The 25,467-nt window shown below is 36.5% G+C and overlaps 1 protein-coding gene across 2 annotated transcripts in view; it reads left to right on the forward strand.

Moving 5' to 3' along the window:
• KIAA0825 (KIAA0825 ortholog) overlaps nucleotides 1-25,467 on the forward strand; it is a 284,329-nt gene that overhangs the window by 44,609 nt on the left and 214,253 nt on the right. For both annotated transcript variants that reach the window (XM_020793239.3, XM_020793243.3), the window contains exons 4-5: nucleotides 3,625-4,300; nucleotides 18,971-19,138. In XM_020793239.3, coding sequence (XP_020648898.3) covers nucleotides 3,625-4,300; nucleotides 18,971-19,138 — 844 coding nt within the window. The remainder of the gene's footprint in view (nucleotides 1-3,624; nucleotides 4,301-18,970; nucleotides 19,139-25,467) is intronic.

Here is a 25,467-nt window from a genome sequence, read left to right on the forward strand (position 1 = left end):
CCATTTAAGAAACTTAAAAAATAAAACAAGACTTTAAAATATTATAAAACACTTAAACATACTAGTTATTCTGGTGATAATAAAATTTGAATAATACAAGCAGAATCCAAATTTTAAAAAGCAATAAAAAAGCAATGATAACAGTGCGTTCAGATTTCTTCCAGTTTAATGCCATAAATCCATCTGAATAAAAAAAGTGTTTGCCTGCTGGGGCAGCTAGCTTAGCCACCATTTAATACATTATTATTAGGCGTGGTTAGCAGCCAGCTAAAAAAGCTTTCTGCCTTTTCTCCACCAAACAAACTCCTGATGGTAGTGGAATTGTTGATCTGAAGACATGGGCAAGCTCATATGGAGAATGTGATTTCTAAAATACTGTGTTCCCCTGGTTGGGACTTTGAATTGTGACCAGAAGCCATTTGGTAGCCAGGTAGCCAATAAAGCTCTTGTAATAAGGAAGCAGCATGCTTGCTCTATTCTACTTTACTAAAGAGTCTGGTTGTAGCATTTTGGACCAGCTGGCATTTCCAGGCACTTCCAAAAGGCAAACACATTGGTAGTACATTTTACAAATACCATGTGCTAGGTAGTCCAAATAGGATGTAACAAAATGGTGTGTCTCCATGGCCAATCAAATATTTTCAGAGAAGCCAGAGCTGGCACAACCGTTTTAAGTGTTGAAGTGTTATCCTGGCTGCTGCCACATCTTGGTATCCGGGTTCAAGGCTGAACATAGGAGTATGTCTAAATTGCAAAACTTACTGTGAAATGTGACTCTCACCATACAGATCTATTTTCTCTATTTTCTGATCTGCCTTTCAAATTACAAGAAGAACCTTTTTTGTACTTTTTAATTTATTTCCTATCATCCATTCCATGTTAGACACTGATTTAGAACCAGAAGAGTTCATTGCAAGTTTAATGGAAACTGGAGATTATGTTAGGTGTCATCAGCATACTATAGGCTCCAACACCTGAGCTACAAACAACTTCACATACCCATATATTTGAAATAGTGTAGGAAACAATATTGAACCTCTGATATACATAGCCCAGTGATTACAGTGCTGAATAGCAATTTCCCACTTGCCATTCTAGAAACGATGAGAGCTATCAGAAAATAGAGTATCCAAGTCCTATCCCAGACAAGCGATTCAGGAATGCATTATGGTCAATGGTATCAAAACTGATAAGTGCAGCAAAAACAACAAATGAAACTAGACATTTGTGCTGATCAATAGGTGGCATTCAGCCATTTTCAATGGGGCCCTGACACATTTGAAGGATGCCACAGACTGGAAACAATTCTTCACACAACACCTCCTAAAGTTCGTTGTGTGACTTATACAATCCTGATTTGGCCTACGTTTCTTTTATACTGAATTTATGGCTGTGACCAAAAAAAAGGTTGAGAATAGCTGGATGGTCTATGAAGATGACCAAAGCGCTCTGTTCCACAACTATGCCAAAAGTGAGATTGAAATATTTAGATAATACATTTCCAGATAGAAAGGGATCTAGATAAGCTGTTCTAGCTGAGATGGTGCCACAAATTCTAGCAGTTTGCCCAATAATGTGCAATGTATAATATATTAAATGTAAAATAGGAATATTGAAAGAATGAGTTGAAATGTTATATAATACTGGTGTGTGCTTGGAAATTATCCTTTATGATTGCATTGAGGAAGAGTTTTAAAACAGTGGTCTTACCACTGTCTTTTTTAGACACCTGGCAAAAAACTCTAAGGATGTCTCCTGCTGGCAATAGACTCTTCCTGAATGCAACTCATTATTTTTATGAAGAATGGATTTATATTTTGATCTCTGATCAAATAAGAGTAAAGAACAGGAGTGTTCTGTAAGGTTACCTTGCAAATCCTTGGAATTTTCAAACAAAATCAGTGCAGTTGTCTAAATTACATTCTCAGAAGCATATCAAAACATATGCAAACAATGTGCTTTATGTATGCATATATCTAGGTTAAGTTGATATTCCTGGTTATTACTAGTAAAAAATGCTCATGGGAAACAGGCAATCTACTGTAAAAGTGTCTGTGTCCACCATTTTGGATATGATTCTTCTGTTAGGCACCTGCAGCACCGTTTGAAGCTTTTTGAAACCTTGACTTTCAAATACAAAAGCCTGCCTTAACATAGGAAGTGTTCAAAACGTCTTTGAAATGTGAAACTAAGCTAGCAAAGCTTCAAAGCCAACTGCAGGAACTCTTCTTTTAGGAGTACCAACTCCAAGACGGCTTGTGCAAGCCTCCCGGTGAACATTTTAGTGGTATATTTTCAATCTGAAAATACTTTGAACACTGCCTAGGTTTGGGTAGTCTTTTGTAATTGAAAATGTTTCTGTTTAAGCTTCAAAAGCAGCACTAGGAACTTCCTTGTGGAATACATTTTTGGATTAGTATTCTGTAAGAGTGAAGCTTATTGGCTGTCTGCAAGTTTTTAAGGTTTTAAGCTCAGTTGACAATATAAGAAATTATAATTGTTTAAGTACTGGATTTCTTATAGTTGTTCCAATGGTCTGAAGATTAAAGAAGGCTAATTCTGTGCATTGCAAAGCAAATTGAAAAATACTTCGAATAAATAGATTTTAAATATTTTTATACATAATGGACTCAACACAACCCGTTACATGAAATATATTCCTCTGGTTTGGATTGAGATTTAGTAATATTCCAGACACATTAAATTAAAAAGGCCAGATCCATCATGGCTAATTTAAGTCTCATTTATTTCAGTGGGTTTACTTTAAACATTAGTGAATGTAGCTTGTGCCAAATACAGTACTGCATGAAATAAGAATTGTATGGTCCAGGTCAGCACTGAAACACTGGAAGTCATCTAGTTTTGTTACTCAGTGGCCAGAACCATGGACATTACTGTCAGCTATGTCTTTGACATGCGGAATTCTCTATTATATTTTCCTGTACTGTACTGCCAAAAAGCCAAGACTGACTGTGGAGGGGAAATGTGTTCTCTAAAATTAGCTCATACTTATATTTGTTTTTCCCCCCTCAAAACCAAAAGTGAGAGATTCTTACAACTGTAGGTACAAGTTTGAATTTTATATTCATAAATGCATATACAACTGATTTTTAAATGAAGATTGAATTTATAATGGCTAGCCTCTGAGCAGAGCAAATAGGAAAATAATTTTAAAAGGCAAAGCCCCGTTTTCCTTCTAAATTTCAAGACAGTTATCTTTCTACCATAAAAGGAAATATTCAATCCCTTATTAACTTTTTGTTACTGGGAAGACAAAGGTCTGTGGGAGAGATTGGTCGTGATGCCGTTATGTTTCAGCTTTACATCTATATAACTATTTAATTGACATTATATCACACAGAAAAAAAAGAAAAAGAAAATAAAAACATTGTGGCACCTTATTTCAGTGGGACTGCAGCCTCAGTATATGTTTTATGCTTCATATAATGAGAGTTATATTTGTCTCAAGATTAGAAGAATGTTAGAAAAAAATGAAATGAATCTATAGGATGATATCATTTTGTAGGTACTGATTACTAATTAGCATCATTTAAAGAAAGACACTCTTTACTTCAAGGAGAATATTTAACATTTTGACATGCTGTTTTTCATCTTTTTTTATAGCAAAATTTGCTGAAGAATGAACAAAATCAAGAAGAAACTATCCTTCATTTTCTCCTTGATCTGTCCAGTCAGTGTGGTGTCTTGTTTCCCTGTACTCCAAGTGGGTCATCTTTTGAGTTTACATCCAGTACTTCCCTTCATGGAATTGAAGATGATTCAGCAATGGATGTTCAGTGTATTTGGAATGATGTGAGATTACATCTCCGGCGCTTTTTAGTAAACCAACTGCAGAATCATCAGGAAACAACCACTTGTAGTTTACAACAACAACTGCAATTTAAAACTCGGTGTCTACAACAGCTTTTATTTCTTTATCCTGAGTCAGAGATTCTTGCTAAGTATCAAAAAATGCAGAATAAATTGGTTAGTGAACTTTTGCAGAAATGTGTTCTTGAAAGCAGTGGTGAAACAAATTTTGAAAAGATGGTTCGTGGCTATGAAAGTTCAATTCCTGTCTTGTGTGTAATGATAAAGGAAGACTTGTATATATTAAATGGAATTACTGATCCTTCTTCAGCACTGAAGTTCATTAATGAAACTTATTTTGGTACCATCACTGAAGAATTAACTGTTCTTCTTGAAACTCTCTGTGAGCTTCAGTTTAAAGAAAATGCTTTACATGGTGTTAAGGCAAGCAAGAACACAAAGAAACACAGAGGAATAGCTCATGTTGGGGGTTAGTAAAATTTTATTTTAAGTCTATTTGTTGTCTTAATTATCTTTTATCTAGTCTGGAAACCAATGAAGGAGGTATATGCAGGAATATGAATGCTCTAACACTTAACTGTGTTGGTTCAATTTGGCAAGTATAAGTATATATATGGACAGTAGGTTATTCATAATGACTGAAATCATGTTGCTTAGCTAATGGGCCTACTCTGCTTGTGACTTACTTTAGCATAGTAAGTCTCAGCAAGAGTCGGCTATTTTGAATCAGTGGAATTTATGGAGTAGTTGACACACCAAATTCCTACAGATTCCATGGGTCAACTCTAGTGTGACTTACTTATGTTAAGCAACAGGATGTTCGCCATAGACTATATGCCTGCATTTCCCCAAAACAAGATATGTTTGCCTGCTTGAATATGTGTAGATCACAGGGATCAACACATACTGATTTAATTTTCCCTCCTATTGTGTCAAGAAAGAGATCAGTCCTGTTTTGTTCCCTTTTTATTAATGCACATTTGCTCAGAGTTAGGGTAGGGGTCCCTTCATTAAAATTTTAGTCTAATATTACTGATATTCATGATGGTTTATTACAGTCGCTTTGTTCCTTTGAGCAACTTACAGATGTTTCACACCTTCCATAGCATTGCTGCATCTTGCACAGGGGTCTGCTGTGAAGACTGCTATTTTGACTCCCTATCCACTACCATTTCTGTCATATACTGGTGACAGCATGACTTTGACAAGAAGTAGTATGATGGGGAGAGCAGGCAGAGTGATCAGAACAGAGTGCCTCTTGCATGGTTGTTTAGAAAGCTATTTTCATTGCTGCTTTTCACAGCTTTTCACAGCAGGAATGAGTTTTGCGTTTAGCAATCCATAATTTGTTATACTTTTTCTATGAAATCTTATATTGTAAAGGTTAATCCATTAACTCACATAACATTAGCCCTCCTTTTTACATTCAGGTCAGGCTGTTTAAGCAAAAGGATTTATTTTGAATGCTTTTGCTTTATATTGCAAACATAATGTTCTGACTGAAATATGTCTGTTGAAAAAGCAGTAGAGATGGAATTATGGCTGAACCAAGGAGACATGGATAAACATGTGTAACATTTCAACTTTATTTTTTAAAAAATAATTTTAACCTGGTGATCTCTGACGACTGTCCTCTCTTACAACAAAATGAAATAATTTTGCCTCTGTCCTCCAGGCTTCTTCATCTATGTTCCACATGTTTCAGCTATATTCCACTTTGCATTTTAAGTCCATTTAATATCCAAATACTGTACTCTACAAAAACTCAAAGTCTTCAATGCATGCTTGCCACCATCAGTGCAGACTGCCTACTCCTTCACTCTCACCACTCATCACCATTTGAGTAAATGGGTATTTGTCGTGCTGATGGAAATTGCATAGTATATGTGAAAGTCAAAGCAAAAAATGTACTAAGAGGAAAATTGTAAAGCATAGGAGGGGTCAAGGCAGATGAATTATGAGCAAAGCTGCTGTGAATCAGAGGAAGTAGAAGTGAACAGAGTCACCAAACTAGTGCCAAGACAAGGAAAACTGACAAAACCATGGCAGGAAGAGAGAAGGGGATGGGTTTCCTGTAATGGTACCATCAGTTGTATGGAGAAGGCAATTACCTGCAGTTCCCCACCCCTGCCTAAGAGGAGTCTTGTGTGGCAAAGTTTAGGGCTCACAGAGTAGAGAAGAAGTTTCAGGAGAAGGAAAAGAGGAAACCACTAATCCTTTATATAATGATAAAAAGATCAGGTTTGGGGCTGGCTGCCATTCAGACATGTCTGTTTTATTACTATGTAACAGGTGGGAAAAGCAGGCTTCTGGTCATTTATTGTTGAGGGTTTTTTTTACCCTAAGTATCCACCAATTCTTCCTTCCAGTTGACTAAACTATTAAGGGGTGAATCAAACCAATTTTCCCCTTCCTGCCCTCCTGTCTTCACCTATGCTGACACTCTTAATGTTCTGAACATCCTCACAAGTTCTTGAAATGCTGTTTGGGGATTTAAATTATTTTTGTTTGATGCACATTCCAGGTATTTTGAGATAGTAATTCTAATGTATTTGATTTAGTTCAGGACATTCTATTTGGACTCTGGATTAAAGGTGCAAAAGCTTTTTGTTTACTAGGGAAATGGTGTTAGCACTATTTTAATAGATCCTATTGTAGGAAAAATAAAACAGTAAGCAACACAGTGCTAGAACTTTGTGCATGGATGCCCACTTACTGAACAATTAAGAAAGCTACTATATACTGTAGCATAATATTCAGAGCAATATTATGTCATAATATGTTTTATTTTCTATAGTTATTGAGTTGCAATAATCAACTGATATGATTGTGATTTTGCAGTATCTTTGTTTTACTAGTCTCTCCCTTCCCTGATTAATATTAGCAAAAATGCCTTGATAGATTACAGGCAACAAGGCTGTAGCTTCCTAGCTCTGCATGTACATATACACTCACAGTTTCCCATTGCAATTTGAAAACTGTAGTGTGATACACAATTTTATTCTGCATGAATAATATTAGCAGCATCAGATCAGTAGAAACCATCTCCCCTATTCTTTCCTGCTTGTAAGAAAAGAATTCACTAAAGTTATAAATTTATATATGCTAAAGAATCCATAAAGACATATCTCATTATAATCTGAAAACACAGCTGACAGAAGGACCTAGGGAAAAGTACAGAAAGGAAATTAAAACAAGGAGTAATTCATTTCCATATTTAAAAATAATGTGTCACTTGACCCAACAGTTTCAGTGTTACAGTCTTAAGCTTAATTAGCTGCACCATGATCACTTATGAACAAAATACAGGTTTGAATTGGTTTACTTTGAACTGATGGGGGAAGAGAACACTTAGCACCAAATATATGAGTGAAAAATAGAGAAACCTCAGAAGTTTTTAGGGGGAAAATTATTGCTTTATTTGCTGCAAGTGTAACTCATTCTCAACTCTGATTAGGTTATCTTGAAAAAAAACAAACCCCAAACTATCTACCGCACCACCTCAAAATAACCCTATCCTTCATTAGTTTTCCTTTAAATGAATCAAATACCCCTGTAGAACACTGATATAATTACCTTTTAGGCAGTTAATTTTTTTTCTACGAAACACAGGTTTCTTCCCTACTTTCAGCTCAGTGATATTAGCTGGTTGAGTGAAGATAATGGGACAGAAAAGTATTATAATTGGGAAATATAGAAATTATAATTGAGAAATACAGATTATGCTACAGTTTTCTGTAGCTATTTTTGTTTAATTTGCAGTTCCTAGAATTTCAACTGGGGGAAAAATTAAGATTAGTTTTCCTAGAAAGAATATGAAGTGACAGATCATACCTGATGGTGCTGAATTTGTTGCTCTCCTTTTATTTTGAAAGCAGTGGAACTAAAAAGTACATTTGCAGGGTGGCTCAGCAAAACCTCATTGGTACCTTAGTGTGGACATACTATTTAACAGACTTTCTGTTGATGTTATTAGTGATATGTACTATACATTCTTTCACATTCCTGATGGTGGCTGTTTCCCTGAGAAAAGTATAGTAAGGCATTTGGGTTTGCATGTACTGTATGTGAGGCAGGAAAATGCCTAAAATGGCAGTTTGCAGTGGGATGGCCATTGGTTTTGGGATTGTCACTTGGAAGCTGGTAAGGCCACAACAGTCCTTTCATGTTATGTTTTTATATGCTGTTAGTGGCTCCATTCACACAAGAGGGCAGTAAGCCACCCCGAGTAGACACTCTAGGGGGGCAGGGTAGAAATCAAATAAATAAATAAAGAAATAGATAGATAGATAGATAGATAGATAGATAGATAGATAGATAGATAGATAGATAGATAGATAGATAGATAGATAGATAGATAGATAGATAGATAGATAGATAGATAGATAGATAGATAAAAATAAAATTAAATATCTCAAGTCAAATGTATGGTATGGTGTCAAAAATAAAGCAACTGCTTGCAAATACATGGATAAAATTTAACATTAGATGGACACTTAAAGGCTACATAGATCTATTGATAAATCTTTAGAAGTGTTAATTTTAAAGAATTGCAACGTAATTTAAGATTGGTTTCCAGGTAACCATTCATGCTAACAGAAAGTCTTCCAACAATAAGCAGGGGGGTAAAGAATTTGCTGTATGCCCTCAAAATCTGCTCCGGGGATTGGAGGACCCTCTGGCATACATTGGGGCTGCAGATGTAGTGGAATGTTGCATGGCATGATGTGCAGCCTTGTGACCTTTGATTGTAACCTATGCTTCTAAGGTTATGTTTGTTAACTTTGTGAAATAAACAGTATATTCAAAGATGGTAAAGATATATTATGCACTTTAAATATCCACATTTCACATTTGAATCTTGCTAAAGCACATTTGAATCTTGCTAAAGCAGGAATTCCATGTCTGTGATTTGATTTCTTATGCATATTTCACAAACAAAAGGGCAATTTAAATTTTAGTCTTTTTTTCCCCCAGAATATTTCCAATTAGAAAACACTAATTATTTTCCTCTCAAAGCTTCCTTTGCAAACCTGGGTGTTCTTCCTAAGGGTGAAAAGAACATTTAACTCACTATGCCCCCTAATTATTGCCTTCTCCACCCAAGTCTAAAAGATGAAAGTGATTTACCCTTCAATCCGATTTCTCCTGAGCGGTCAGAGGTCAGTCTGAGATTTATATATTAGAGTACTCTCTTTAATAAAAAAAGAGAGTGACAAAGAAGTTGAGAGGGAATTATTAAGTTGGTTTTTCTTAGGAACATACAGTAGTGTGTAAAGGAAACCACAGAGGGCTATGAAAGGCAAAAGAAGAAGGACTTCTAAAAGGTTTCCTGAAGAGGTTCCTAAGGTTCCTACAGTATTGTTTGACAAGAAAATTGTTACATGACTCTTTACATGATTCTTTTCAACACACATCAGCTGTCTCCTGAGTAGAACTTAATTAGGTGCTCCTTGCTGAGATACTATTAAGCTGTGGAGCATTTTGTGTACCTTCATTAATAAAAGGATTGGTTAGCTTTAGGATTTTGTTAAAGGGATAGTTTGTTTTATATATAGTGCAGGTTTTATTGGTATCTGTGAGGATATGATATTCAAAATTTAAACATTACTTTCTCACATGCTAAATTATATATAATTAATATATAGTTAATAATTGGCTTGATCAACCTAACCTTTCATGATATTCAGCATATGTTACTTACTGTTTCTCACACTGATCTAGATGTGAACATTTAAAAATAACATAATTATTTGAAATATTGACATTTTCACAAGCATCTTTGAATATCAGTAATTTTGTTCAGTATACTGTATTTACTGTAACTTTGTCTTTGTCCTGAAACATTCTCTCTGTGCATGTTGTTTTGTCTTTCATGTTTACCCACTTTTTGAAAGGTCTTTGAAAACTGGTTTTAGAAACAGAATAATATTGATCCTATATGTCAGTTTGGGCATTGTGGAATATAGTTTTTGTTACCACAGATTTTGGGATACTGCCTCTAAATTCAGAAATTATGTATCATTAAGCAGGAATCATGCAGTTATAACTCAGGGTATTGGCAGTTTGCAAATGTCCTACTGCTAGGGGATTTCCATTTTCTTTAAATGTTGTAGCCATAGCATCTGGATCATTTGTAGTATAGGGATATAAATAAACAAATAAGTAAATAAATAGGGGAATTCATACTGGAGATATGAAAAGAGAGAAAGAGAAGAAAAAGAAGTTTGACTTCTCCTTCATCGGGATACTTAATCTGGGCAACTTTCGGCCTTTCAGATGATGTGGGCAATGTCAGGTCTTTTCATCTGGAAGGCGACATTTTGCTCACATCTGTTTTGAACATTGGTCTAAGTGGCAAATTGTATTCTAGCATGAATGTGAAGACAATGATATTCACTGGGGTTTGATGTTCAATTTTATTTTCAATGTGATTAATAATAAGTGCCACAGAACTCACTTCCTTATCCTACCTGACACATTTTCCTAGAATTAGAGTGGGGGAAAGGAGGCGGTAACATTGTTCCTGACTTCTGGATATCAAATCTGTTTTGTACGTATAGGTATCAAGATATTATGATATCAAGTAATGGTATTTCTTTGTTATCTCACATAGAAGAATTACCAACCTAGTAATAAATGTGATTGGGCTCCTGCTTCCTCCTCTTTCTTGTTTTTAAGTATCCACAGTTGGAGAGCCCTATTATTAGTGGCAAGAGCAGCCTGCATTCCTGAGGAAATATGAGTTAAACCATTTTTTTAAAAAATCTGTTATTGATTGGGATACATTGATATCTGCATTTCACATGTCCTGTTGATTTTTAAAAGTGTAGTCACACTTTGGCCAGAATCCTTTTACTGACTTTCATGTGCATAGGGAAGGTTGCATTAAGTCTTCACTCATTAATGGAAGCTAATTGCATTCCTGGGCACAGAACACAATTAGCACCTACTGAATGAACAGCAATCTGCCCCCATATTTGATCTCTTTTACACAAGTGTAAGTCAACAATAGAATTCTGATCATTGCATCTATAATTTTGTTAAGCCTGTTCCACATTTCACATCAAAATGCAGAATTAATATAAATATGACTAAAAGGTATGGTTTCCATTCATGCCAATATTACTGTATAATTTTACAGATGTTCTGTGCCTGTCAATTTACTTTTATATTGTGATATGGTATCTGAATGATAGTGAAGGATTCTAGAAGGCAGTTTACATTTTTTCTCATTAGCCTTTTTTGAAAAGCATGCACTGGGGTTTTTTTTACATATTTTCTTTGAAAAGCAGGCCCATGTTACATTGGTATCTACTTTTGAAATATTCCTCAGCTTCAAAAGTGGTTTGCCATGTGGCATGGCAGCTGCTGTGCAAGAAACACATGCTCAAGGCTCCCTTGAGTGTGTGGAACTAATTGTACTGTTCTTTGGATCTCAGCCCATATTTTCACTGAGCTGGATTGAGTTTATGGAACATGGCTAGCGTTTCTTTTTGTAGAGGCGTATGTACTATATGCTTTGGACTCTCCACAGGTCATAGCAATAACTATGAATTACAGAATCTGCTGAATTTTTGTATGCTTTCTGTGGTTAGAGAGCTTAAAATTCCTTCTCACAACCTTTTGTCATTGATAAGGTAAAGAAGCATTGGATACAATGATACATTTATTGCAAGTAATAAAATAGTGTTTTGTTCTGAGAGCAAATTAAATATTAATGTAAACTGCAAAACTGAGAATGATTACATGCTTGGCTTCATTATATTTCTTTAAAATGTATGTTTGTATCACTAGGTTTTAAAATAAATAAAAACAGGTGAAAAACAAACTGGTGTTTAAAAAAACGTAAACATTTTGATAATGGTGTGCATCCATGTGGTTTTCCCTGGTGCACTGACAATTCTCTATGATTCTGTCATTTTCAATCAGCAGAGAGTACATGTGATCAGTATATTTGATAAACTTGTCAATGCCTTTTTAAAGCAGGATTTCCCCATTTATTTATTCACCACCACCCCTTCGTCATTTCAAGTATAATCTTGATAAGACAGAGATATGTCATTGGCAGCTGTGTATACCTAGCTCTGGCTACAACTAATTTGTGCAGGAAAAAATTAAATCAGGAGGTAAATTATTTCATGATTGCTCATTCCCAACAGAGTTGGGCATCATTCTGAAGAAAATATCAAATAATTGGTTTCAGGCTGTGTCAGACACATGCAATTCCCTTTGCTAATGGCTGTGCAAGGTAGCACTAGGCCTCAGGGGTCACAAAAGAACTGGAAATAGCTTACTGCCAGGCATGGCAATAGAGAGACAGTGCACATAGGAAATGAAGTGGCAATAAGTGCAGTCCATGGGGAAATGTGCTTCACTTGGAGTTTAATATATTGGCTCAGACTCTGGCAGTAAGCCATGCAACAATTGTTTACCTTTTTGTCAGCATCTGCATCTGTTCTGTTTTGTAAATGGCACTTAAATCTCAGCTCGTAAATGCTGGAATCAATAACAACTGTTAAGGGATTTCCTTTCTTTTTTCATATTTTATAACAAATGCAATCTACGAACGCTGTTTGCTTTAGATTAACAGGGAACAGACATTAACAAGGTCAAAGGGATTTGCTTGGGTACTTTTTATAGCTTTCTGAGTGTGGAGTACAGTCATTGTATTTATATTATTTGGATGTGTCTTGTTACCTAGTCAAACCTAACTGTTTAGAAAAATGCTAGTGGATAATAAAGAGATTTTAGATTAATTTTCTTAAATCCGATGTATGGAAAAATGCAGCTCCTTTTTCTAACACTTCAGGTTAGAACACTTGCAGTTATTATACAAAACCCTTACATGGCATTTCAGAGGCTTAGGGTATTAATCTGCAATCCTGCAAACAATATGTGTGAATCCCAATGAAGTCAGTTGTTTAGCAAAACTTTTTTTAAGCTTGTATTTTTACACTGTTAAAAGTTTTTTGTTACAACATGAGGAAAGGCTGGTCATGACTAGGACTTACAAAATGGATATAGCATTACAGCAGGAATGTGGAGAGGTAGTAGACCTTTTCTTGTTTGGTTAATAAGGACCAGGCTGATGGTCGTGGTTGACACACATTAAAGGTGACTACTAATGGCATTACTAAAAAATTAGTACAATTAAGAGTACAGAAACATATATTTTGAGATATTCACGCTTGCTGTGCTCACTAGATATCAATCAATTGCTCATAATTATGTTGGTGTCAAATGTTAGCTACGTACATGCTGAGAGCATTATGATTGTCTGAATGTAATCTGAATGACTTTTGAATAATCTTTGAGTAGGACTGAAGGAAGGAAAAGCCTTTCATTGCTTTCCTGCTTTTAAATTGAAAAGCAATTTGTCTATTTTTAATGGGTGCGATAGAGGTGTGTAGGGAAAGATAGAAGTTTACACACATGTAAAATTCTTTACTTAAATCCTGGCATTGGTCTTTTTTCTCCAGTCTAGTTCTTTCCCTTTCTGTCCAACCTTCATTATTTCTTTGACACGAGTCTTATTTTGGAGCTCAGTGTACTCTGTAAGAATCTTGTGTTATTTTGTCCTTCTGTCAGCTTAACAACTTTCACAGTGACAAGTATTGCTTTGATTTGTAATTTATTTATATTTTAATTAACAGCCAGCAGTTATATGAGTTTCCTACTGATCTTTCCCATTCATGGTGCTGATCAAGTTCCATGCATTCTTAAGTTCAGCAGTGCGGTAATTTCAGATGCATTCTAGTTTATCATGTCCTGAACAAAATATATAGCCTTGTTACTGAACTCCAAAATGTTAAAATAAATATAGAAAGTTATGAGTGACCACAGGAACAATACGGCATATCGAGCAGGTCCACATAATCATAATGGCTATGTTCATGTGACATGCTAAACTGTAATTTAGAGCAGGAAGTCCCAGATCTGACTGTAGATGTTACTAGTAATCCTAGAATTGTAGAGCTGGAACTGATTTTATGGATCATTGAGTCCGACCCCTATCAAGGAGACACAGTGGGGAATCAAATGCCCAACCTCTGGATTTGTTGCCAGATACCTAAACCACTGAGCTCTCTAGCAGTTGTTGGACTACAACTGTCAACATTGGCAATTGCAGTACTGGGATTTGAAGTTTGGGAATAAGTACAGTAGTTCAGTTTGATGTGCTCTGATTCAAATAGACCCACTGGAGCTTCCCTCTCTTACCCCAATGTTGAGAGAAGTAGTTCAGAATCTTTCACTTTCAGCTCTCTGTGTCTAGCAAACTATGGTTAGTTTCAACAAGCCAGTTTTTGAAACCACTCGCTAAAGTTCATTAGATTTTGGCTAGGTTTTGCCTAACTATAATTACTATTAACTATAATTTGTTTTTTTTTAAAAAAATTTTTATTTATATCCCGCCTATCTGGTCGGGTCAGGACCACTCTAGGCCGCTAACAACAAAAATACTACTACAATAAAATTAATATATAAACATTACACAAAGTGAAAGGAACGATAAGAGAGGGAAAGGGTGTCAGGAGCGTCAGGAATTATCTGATGGAAAGGCCTGCCTAAACAGCCATGTTTTTAATTGATTCTTAAAGATACCCAGCGAGGGGGCCACGCGAATCTCAGGAGGTAAGTTGTTCCAGAGGCGAGGAGCCACCGCCGAGAAGGCGCAATTTCTTGTCTTTTCCTTCCGGGCCTCCCTCGGCATTAGGCTCCTCAGCCTCACCTCCTGGCTCGCACGAGTGATACGGGTAGATCTTTCTACAGAATATGTAAAAACTGCAGTTAAATCAAGGAAAACGTTACTAAATTCCTGACAGCATAAGATGAAAATACAAAAAGGATAATGTGTGTTAACTGTTCTCATCTTGCCAGCTGTTTTATGAGGAACAGGCACACAGATCTACAGTGGTGGTTTTATCTTGGCTGAGGCCCCACCCCACCTCTGGAAGGGTAAATTGTATGGTTTGTTTATTCACTCAGCCTATGAAGACCACATTGGCAAATCACCTCCTGCTCAGTGATATTCATTCTAACTGCCTTCTTGCATAAGGAGGTCAGACAAGAGGCAGTGCTGAGGAGCTTCCAAATGCTGGTGGCTGGTTGAAACTGTTCCAGCAGAGGTAGCAGCAATAGCATCTATCTTTGTGGGGCTGCAATGCATACACAGTTATATAGATAGTTGTCTATCAGAGAAGAGGTGAATTAAATTTTGAGATTGGCAGAGATTATCCATAAGTCCCAGTGCATCAGACAAATGACTGGCTCAGTATTTAGGGAGATGATGGCATTCTACCATGACCTGCTGAACTTACTGTTTTGGAAGCTATTATACCACTTATCATCTGCTGTTGTCACTTATATAGTAGAACATCTTGTCATAGCTACCAATAGATTGGTGGATTAGCTCAGTGGGACATCTTTCAAGGAGGCAGAGTGGGAACTCAATCCCTCAACCTGCTAGAAAGTGAATTGCAACCTACAAAAGCTCAGCTAAAAACTGTGTTAGTTTCAAGGACCATAATACTTTTGTTTTTATTTGTACTTTGTTTTTGCTTTGTTGTTGCTGAAAGTGGACATCGTCTTGTCCACACTAATCCAAAAGGCCTTAGTTTGCGGATATGATGAAAATTTCAGTGCCACTCTTTGGAACATGCTAGTAAGCAAAGATGTTCTGTAACTGGAGCTTATGCCTCATCTTTATCCAGAGTCATTCAGGTTAACCACATGAAGACTCTAAGGTTGAGTTTTCTGAGGATGTTTTACAGAACTTGTATTCATCTATGAGAGCTTCTTTCAATGAAGTATATGGTGCTTTATGGAAATGTTATCTTAGGTGGTCCAAAGCCACAGTCAGTGAACATACTGAATAACATACATGTCTCTCAGGAAGTTCTTTCAAAGACTTAAAACACTAGCATTCATATATGATGCCCCTTCCTAGGTTATCCAAAGATATATCGTCCTGGGTTATTTAAAAAGAGAGTCCTTCCTGGCTTTGTAGGATGGAACTTCAAAGCAGTATTTTTTAGTGGTTTCAGTCCTTCTGTTTAATAATATGATGGATTAAATTATCATTTAATATTTATAATGTATAATATTTTAATTGTTCTCTACTGTACAATTAAATTATATTGTAAGGTCCTAGTTTTGGGCATAAAGACAGGATAGAAATCAAGGAACACCTTTTTGATTTACTGAAGTTACTCTTTTTAGCACAAAGCATTTCTACATTAACAGTAATGATAAGGAGCTTCTCTACTGAAGTGTCATATAATTATTTGGATGAAAAGCACAATAGCTGTAAATGAATGGATGAATGAATGGATGAATGAATGTTTCTTCACATAAAACTGAAGAAACATTGTAAAAATGTTTACAAATGTAGCACAGTTTCATAAACATTTGGTTTTAATACATGCTCACCCTCGAAAGCCTATTTCTTAATTTGGTTTAATTTAGAAAGCAATGAGAACAAAACAAAACAACCTCATTGCAAAGCACTGCTTGTCCATTGTCCTCTTGTATTACATAACTTGACTATTAGATTGGTTAAATAATTCATAATACGCTTGATCAGAATTCACTAGCAAAGAAAGAAAATGAAATGATCATATGTAGGAATTAGAATGAGTTCTGAACAGAGAGTTTTATAAAGAAAGCCATTGTAACCACTCTAAAAATATTACTAGGCTGTAGGACTGATCCAAGTGGAACATATTTTTCTGTCCATCCAGATGATGTAGGGCTTAAACTAGTACAAACTGTAACAAAATCTCTTTCCCCTCTGCTTTTTAAAACCACCTTCTGTTTGTTTGTTTGTTTCTTTCTTTCTTTTATTTATTCAATAATGGTGGAATTAAGGCAGCAAGATCCTTTTAATATCCAGCAGGCAAGATCCTGAAGGATTATAACTTATAAGAAGTTCCTTCTAGCTTTTTGAAAAGTTTTGATCCATTTCTTAAAAGATATGCTGATTTCTTAAGAGGGATGAGAAATTAGGAGAATGTTGAAAGAAATTCAGTAAGATCTGACTTAAGTAGCACCAACTAGTACAAAGTGGGGAAAAACAAATGCCCCTTCTAGATAAGCCCTCTAGTGCTAAAATTAAAAGTACCAATAGGAATGGTGCAGCATCAAGAAGGAAGTCTGGGACAGATCTCATGGAACCTAGGAAAGTTTGAACCTAGCAAGCAAATCTATATAAATAAAGCACGAGGAGCATTACTTTAGAGATAGCATTCAACCTCAGGAGGCAGAAAAACTATAGGTTGAAATCTGCATAAAGGGAAATATTGGACAACCAGATGACGGGGAACACAGAGGAAAATTGGCAAGATAGCATAATGGAAACTACGTATCATAATACTTCTGTGTAACCCTTATTTTGCAGTTTGTGTGGCTAAGCATAAGGGGCATCAGCATACAGTTCAGAAACAATCATGCTGAAATCTGTGTTTGAACCTGAGAGGGAGCCTGCATTTAGACTTTTTTTGTTATGTTTTCAGGAAACCTAAATCCCAGAGAGCAGTGGCGAATTTTGTTTGTTTTAGTAGCTTTTAGTCACTTGATTGTAAGAATAAAGTATAGTTCAATTTGATTTCTCTTAAAATTTCTGTTTTAGAATTTGTAATTCTGCTTTTCTTTGCTCATGAACACTCATAGAGACTATCAGAATATAAATGCTTGACTTGGGGATGGGGAGTGGAGAAACATAGTGTCATACTAGATGATACCACTATATGAAGAATTTATTTTTTAATGATGACCCAGACTTCAGTCCCAGAACCTATTGCCCTAGTTGCTTCTTATAGCTGCTGGACCCTGAATCTCATATGAGCGAAATATTAAGCTGGACCCAGAAAGTGGTAGCCGATGTGACTTTAAAAAGCCAAAGTGTGATCTTAGTGATCTGTCTGTTAAGAAGAAAACCCCCACCTTTAGCCACTTCTGAGCTATTTTCAAGGATGACTACCCAGAGAATGCACTTTAGCAATTGTTTCTTAAGGTTGCATAGTAATGGATTATAGTTGCAGATCTCAGACCTACAGAAGAGATCAGATGTTGCTTGTCAAATGTTAACAAAAGGCACTACTCACTACAGCCATCATCTAAGCCTCCAGGAGCACTTACAGGTTACAGATTGGATTCTTAATGGAAATGTTAGAATAGACAACCCCTTTCACTAGATAACAGCCACCCACTGTCATGATCTCTGTCTTATTTACAAGCAGGCTCAAGCTACTTGGATTTATTTCAGACTAACAAGGATCCCAAATTCTCATGTGAGACAGCCCCTTTTTCTGTATTTTTTAAATATTAAAAAGTTCTCTTGAGTTTATTTGATAATGCACATTGAAAATGGACGTTTAGACAATCCATTTCAATGGCTTTATAGACAGCTAGATGTTGAAGAGTGTCAGTGACAAGATGCATTGTTGCTGCACATTGTGATAGTTCTCATGGAGAAGCGCTCAAAACTGCTTTGAGCACTTATCTTCAGGAAAGATTTCAATTTTTAAAGAGAGTACCGATGTTAGTGTATTGCAGCAAAGAAACAGAATCTTGTAGCACCTTAAAAGACTAACAAGTCTTTAAAGCATAATTATGTGCTATCATGTCAGTTCTGAGTTATGGTGACCCTTTTTCAGAGTTTTCCAGGTAGAGAATAAGTAGTTTACCATTCCTTTCTTCTGGGAGCACCCTAGGACTCTGCAGCGTGCCCAAAGCCACACAGGCTGGGCTGTTCTGGAATGCACAGTGGGATATGAAACTCCCAACCTCTGGCTCTGCAGCCAGATACCTAAACCACTGAGCTATCCAGCCAGCTGCACTTTAAAAATGGCATCTTAAATACTAAGGAAGTTGCCCACAGAATGTTATGCTAAATATAATGTGTTAGTCCCTAAGAACTGTTTTGTTTTGTTGGATCACTTTAAGATCCCCCTTCACAGTCATCAAAATAGGTTTAAATCTTATCTACAATGACCTACAATTACTGCTTATCTTCTCTGCATAGATATATCTTAAATTAATATTGATGTAACATATTTAATGTATATAGTGAACTTCTGTGTATTGGATCTAGTGCAATATATTATACAAAACTAATTTCTTTTGCTTCTTTTTTCAGTTGCTCAGGAATTTTCTAGAAAAGGGAGAAACTTCTGTTTAACACTACATCAACTCAGATGCCTTTCCCAATTTATAAACCTTTTTTTGTTGATGGAAGAAAAGGTTGAAGAACTGTCTTCAGAAATGCTGTTATTACCAAGTTTTTCTGAGGACAAAAATGTTCAAGGTAATATACATTTTTACTTACCGTATTTTTCCTTTGAAAGAATTGTAGAAGTACAGTAGATTGAATAATTGGGACAGGAAAATAGCACACCTCTTTATCACTCACATGACATCACCTTATTTCTGGTCTATATCTTTGATTATTTTTTTCTCAGTCAAGTCTACCATTTTTCTCCATTATGAATAAAATTATATTTCATAATGAATAAACTTATGATGAGCATGAACCTAAACTATTCGTAGAATATAATAGTTATAAACCTACATATACTGTGTGATGGAAGACTTAAAAATGAACTAAATTTTAACTAAATGTCTTGCCATGTGGGAAGATGAGCCTGAACTCAGTGTGGTGGTAGTGTACATCTGCTGGTGCAGTGAGGCCTTCTTTCACTTTCCTCTGCCTAGCGCTTCTCTGTGCTATTTCAAAGGCTGTCCCCAGGTGTTCTGGTCCTCTGGCTCAGGCTTTGAAAATGTACAGGCAGTCCTGTTCTGCTGATGGAAGCCATTTTGTCAGTGGAACATTCTCATTTGAATCCTCCCCCTAAGTTGAAAGGGTGTTTTAGAAAGCCGCAATCCATATTGGTTGGAGAAAAACAGCAACCTTCTGTTAATGATTAAATGGTTAAAGTCTTTTGTGACCCTTCTTTAAAATGTGGGGCTAATGCAGAGACACAGTACTAGAGATCCTGGATAAGGCTACCATATTTCTGTTCAAGGAATTTCATAGTTACTAAATCATAGCAAAAAAATAAAGGCTAGTGCATCAATTGGTTGGATTTTCTCAGCATCACATTAATTGAAGCACTGTGCCAGTTTCCTCCTGTGAAAAGGCTCGATTAACTCTGTGCTGAAGATGTGCTAGTTAGTTACAGAAATGTGGTAGAAAGTGTGCACTAGAAAAAGAAGTTTATATGGCGATTTTAAGCTTGTTGTTCTGAACATTGTAGATATCCATCAAAAATAAAGTACTTAGAAAGTTCTTTATATTTTATTTTATTTTTGCCATGTGTGGCATCAGAGTTTTAGCTAAACCAGGAGGTTTCTTGGCCATCATTTTTCCCTCTAGACCCAGCAATGACAAAGAGCAATGGCTGCATAAATTGGATGTAAGAAGAACACTTAGGGTTTATCTCAGAAAAATCAAAGATTTTAGATCTTCTGACAGATTGTTTGTACTCTTAGGGGGTCTTAAGAGGGGTCAAATGGCTTCTAAGAGTTCCTTAGCTAGATGGTTAAGGAACTGTATTAGGGAGGCGTATGTAGTTAAGGGTAAAGTGGCTCCCAGGGTTTGTAAAGCTCATTACACTAGGACTATAGCTGCTGCTTGGGCGGAGAGGTCGAAGGCTTCCACATTGGAAATTTGCAAGGTGGCCACCTGGGCTTTTCTTCATATGTTTTCATAGTATTATCACTTGGATGTAGTCTCTTCTGCAGATTCTGCTTTTGGTAGGAGGTTGCTTGTGAACCAAAAAAAGAAGAAGAAAAAGGAACTGGGAAGAAAAGAGAGGTACATAGTTCACACTACTTCTAGCTGCCATGAAGACAAGTCCTTTGCAGTCTGCACAATGGAAGCCTATGAAGGCCAATTTAGGTGGTTGCTTAAATAGAAGTTACAGCTCAACGAAGTACTGCCCACTGATGCTGTCTGATTGTAATCTCATGGCAGATAATAGCACCAAGGGACACAGTAGAAAAAAGTGAACACTATCAAAAATATATACATGGCAGGCATACTGAATCAACTTAACCTTTTTTGTAGTTCAGTTTGAATTATCTGGAATTTAATCCATTGCAGCTCTATTCCTATAAGACACTGCTGCATTTAGAAGAGCAGTACTTTCAAACATATTATATTCAAATTCACTGTGCTGATTTTCATTCTTCCTATAATTTTTTTATGCCCAGAAATTTAAGTACTCCCCACTAAGGGCTGTGAAGTACTGAACTTTTAACAAAACTTGTAACAAAATGAGTGGTTAATATTTGCAACCTGGACAAGCTGAGAAGCGTCTTCAGTTACATGGACATGGACATGATTGGCTGGATAAATATGATAAATGTTTACGATAATGTCAAAAATAATTTAATTTTTTAAAATAAAACTGAATATGTTCCTCACCTGGTTTATACTTCCATAAATGAAGTACCACTAGGGTAAGCCTCTTAAATTTTGCCATTTTCATAAAAAATCTGGGACTTCTGTTGAGGAAGGAGGCCTGTAGTCTGATTTCCTATGTCTCCCCCCTGCCCCTCCGCCCGAAGGATTATCAGAAGATTGAAGGATATATGTGTGGTAAATTAGTTTGTCTGGTAATGTTGAAAAGAATTAACCTTTTCTTCCCAATGTCCTGTCTATTCCTGCTGTTCTGTTCTCCTTGATTTTCACAGTCGTTTGATTAGTGGAATGCTCAAACATACCTAGTACAATCATTATCACAGGAGATGTTATCTTTTGAAGGAACCTGGAACGTTCAGCAGCAGCCATGGATAAAGCAGAACATCCTTATTTAGAATGAAAAATATTTGGCCAAATTATGTTCTCCTTCTGCCTTTCTGGTGTGCTATTCTCTTCTCTGGTGTTTCAGAAGTCTCTTGTTGAGATTTTCAAAAACATCTAACACACTTTTCATCTTCCTTTCACCTTTTCCCCCCCATTTCAGCAAGAAAGGTGAACTTTAGACAGATCTGATAATGAGTGCCAAGAAAAGCTTTTTCCAGTGGAGCTCTTTGAAACCACTCTGGGCAAACTTGTCAAGGCCTTAGGTTTTCAAGCTTTGCCTCAGGGGACTAGAAAGATTTGCAAAGGTCTTTCCTTCACAGATTAAGAAGAAATCTATTACTTCACATAAATCTCTAGAAGCAATATAAAAGAATAATGTTATCAGGTTTACAAAGTCATTGCCCTAATGGGTAGCTTTTGAAGCCAGATACACATTAGGTTGTCTCTGTGTATGGATCCTAAAAATAGCAGCAGGTTTTGTAATAAAGATCATTTTTAAGAAGTAGGATGGTAAACTTGATGGAATTTGCATTCAGAACATGGCATACAAAGAGATTTTATTTTCATATGTTTGCTAGAACTTTCTTCGGATGGTATAAAAGTTTAGGAAAATTTCTGTAAAATGCTTAGCAAAATGTCTGTAAATCTTTCCTTTAAAAAAAACTGATTTTCTTCAAGTCCCCTTTCTCCCATGACTGTTATGAAAAACAAGGAAAAGAATGCAAGCTTTCTAACCAGAAGAGACATTTTGTAATCCCCTCTCCTCCACTTCCCGGTGCATGGAGTAACAATTCAGTAGATTTTACTACCAGAGTAAAATCTAGCATGAAAGTGTCATTTTACCCGCCGTTATTGGTAGAGGTATATTTTCAAGTAGTGCAGGGTTTTATGTCCTTGATTTTCTGTGTGCTTTTATCTGTATAATTTCAGTCCTTTAGACCTAGGTTCCTTGGAAAGTGCAAACCTTTGCATTTACTGAATTGTATTACTAATGTTTGCACTTCTGGAACACAAGCCTAAACATGTAAATGTATGAGTGATTTAAAGTAGCACAAAACCTTTGTACTTGTGCCATAATATATGTGTGTGTGCAGTCAAGTCACATCCAACTTACGGTAACCCTAAAAGGGTTTTCATAGTATATATGAGACATATGAGTGTTTTTTTCAATGCCAGCCCCCAGTGAGTTTCCATGGCCAAGAGGAGGTTTGAACTGATGTCTCCTGTTCACCACTTGATCCACTACACAGCACTGGCCGTCATGATATGACACATCCCCTGCTAACAGTTCAACCAACAAGAAAAGTCATTTAAAACATGAGGGAATTATGGAAAACTTGTAGCAGATATTTTTAAGTAGTCGTAAAATAAGGATTCTGTATTTTAAGCAGGATTCAGTGTGTGTGTTGTCATTTGTACTGCACTTCACATTGTATATTTTGCTGTTTTTTCCCATCAACTGATATAAACCTAATTGCAAGCAGACTTGTTCTCTTTCCACACACATTCTGTACATTTTGATCTGCTGGCAGAGTTTTATTAATATTATTATTGTAGAATTGCCACCCATATTGTATTCTTTTCCTTTCTGTCTTGTGTGGTCACTTATATTGATCTTTTCCAGGCATGTATTGAAGCCCGTGCACACACACTATTGCTGTCTCACAAACATAGGTCCCATTAACAGGCACACGCGCACACACACAAATAAAAGAGGACAGAAGGAGAGAATCTCCCACCACACCAACCAATCTCTATAACTAGCAGCATTAACTGGTGTCTGAGCAAGTGGTGTAGATGCTTGAAATGCACCTTCTGGGGATAATTAAACATTTTCATGTGACCATAATTATAAATTCAACTAGGACATATAGCTAAGGTGTGGTATACAAAAGTTTGCATCAACCCTGAATGACTTCATGTGTGATCACACCCTCAAATTAGAATACTATCAGATTTACTAGTAAAATGTGAGGATCAATGAATATTTTCAGTCTGAAAAAAATGGAATTTGATTTAAAATCAAATAGTAATTAGCTAACTGAACATGTACTTGGCAATCTATATGAATAGAATATGAGACGCTTTCACTTTTTACAGATGGCTAATTTCTCACTAGAGTTTGTGGTGCTTTACTGAAGATTCTTCTTTGTTTCTCACACAAATGGGTCCTGGCTGTTCCTCCCTCCAGACTCCTTCCCTAGCATCCCTGAGGTGTTTGGGAATGTCATGGATTCTTTGGAGCAGTTGACTTCCAGAAGCAAGATGGATAGCAATATCAAGAAGACAGCAAGCAATTATACACTTGTGTTTCTGTAGTCATGAAAATGCACCTGGATTTATGTATTGTCACAAAATTAATCAAATGGGTTAACTAAAAATTGGCCAAAATCTCTGATGAAGGAACTTGCACGTCTGGACTTTCAAATCTCTTCAGAATAATTTCCCAGACATCTGCTTTCCTTTCATAAATTACATAAACTCGATAGACCCTGCCTCCCCATCTTCAGCTCACATGGACCTCTGGAAAGATTTGCTGCCTTTTAAAAAGGCAGTGTCAAGTAACAGTCTTACAAATTGGCTGTGTATTATCAAGTATTCTGTCTTGTTATATCATTTAATGTTTGTAATTTGTAAATTCACAAAAGATAATGTTAAAAAAAACAACCGTAATGATGGCACAAGCGTGCCTATTCCTATGGCCTCATCTGTCTACCACCTGTCTCAGAATATATGGCCCTTTGCCTGCTCTTAGAACATGGAATCAAAGGACAAGAGCTCATGGCTGAACATGCTGTAGCACTACTGTTGCCCATGCTCTCACTTGAAGGATCATATTCCAGCAGTGTACCTGGGGTACAAAATAACAATAACTGATCTGTGCCTTTGTGGCTTGCACTTCCTCCTGGGCCTAAGTGTCGAGGACTTTCTGCTACAGTTAGTAGGCATGAACTGCAGCTGATAGCACTAATGAGCCTCTGAGTCCCAGTGGGCTCTAGACTCTAGAGCAAGTGGTGACCTCCTGCTGTAGGCATTGTCATGCCCATTGTGAAGCTGGATACAGGTAGACCACATTCACGTCCCTTGCCATTTTGTAGGTGTGGCCACAAAATCCCTTGCATGCTGAGCTGCAGACAATTCTGAATTGTCACTTGCTACAGACAGTCATCTGATGGCAAGGGCTTGTACAGAGATGTTCTAAGAGCAAGGACTGGTCCAGAGACATTCTTGACAATCATGGGATGTCCAACATTTGGGCTGCTAGTCTTCCTGGGCTTATCTTGACCTGTTGATATGATGTCTAGTGATTTCTGTGTTTTATTTTTAACTGACTCTTCCTTAGTTAACTATCTTTTTAAAATGAATGTCTTCACAGACAAACTTTGATCTGCCTCTTTCAGGGCTCCCCCCCCCCCTTTATAAACATTCTGCCAGCTTCATATAGGAATGGATGATAAATCTGTTCAGGACATTTTATTCTATTCACCAGGATAGGGTATAACCGGAATGGAAATCCACAATACCTTAACCTCTAATAGTTGTGTTAATGTTAATACTATTTTATATTTTGAATATAAAAATCAAGGCTAAATGTATGTGTAAAGGCTGTACATATGTTGTGCCTTTTGAAGGCTGGTCTGTGGCTCAATATTTTCAACCCTCTTGTGCTATATGCTTTTCAGTAAAATAGGAAATGTAGCATATGATCTTGTAAAGGAAATTTGCTTTCTTTCATTACCAGCGTTCCAATACAGCTTAATGAGTATCTTTATGGAACATATTGATATATCAGAAGGTACTGCAGACTAGCAGTTTTTCCACATGAT

Source organism: Pogona vitticeps, chromosome 2 (genome assembly GCF_051106095.1).
Source record: "Pogona vitticeps strain Pit_001003342236 chromosome 2, PviZW2.1, whole genome shotgun sequence".
Classification (NCBI taxonomy): Eukaryota; Metazoa; Chordata; class Lepidosauria; order Squamata; family Agamidae; genus Pogona; species Pogona vitticeps.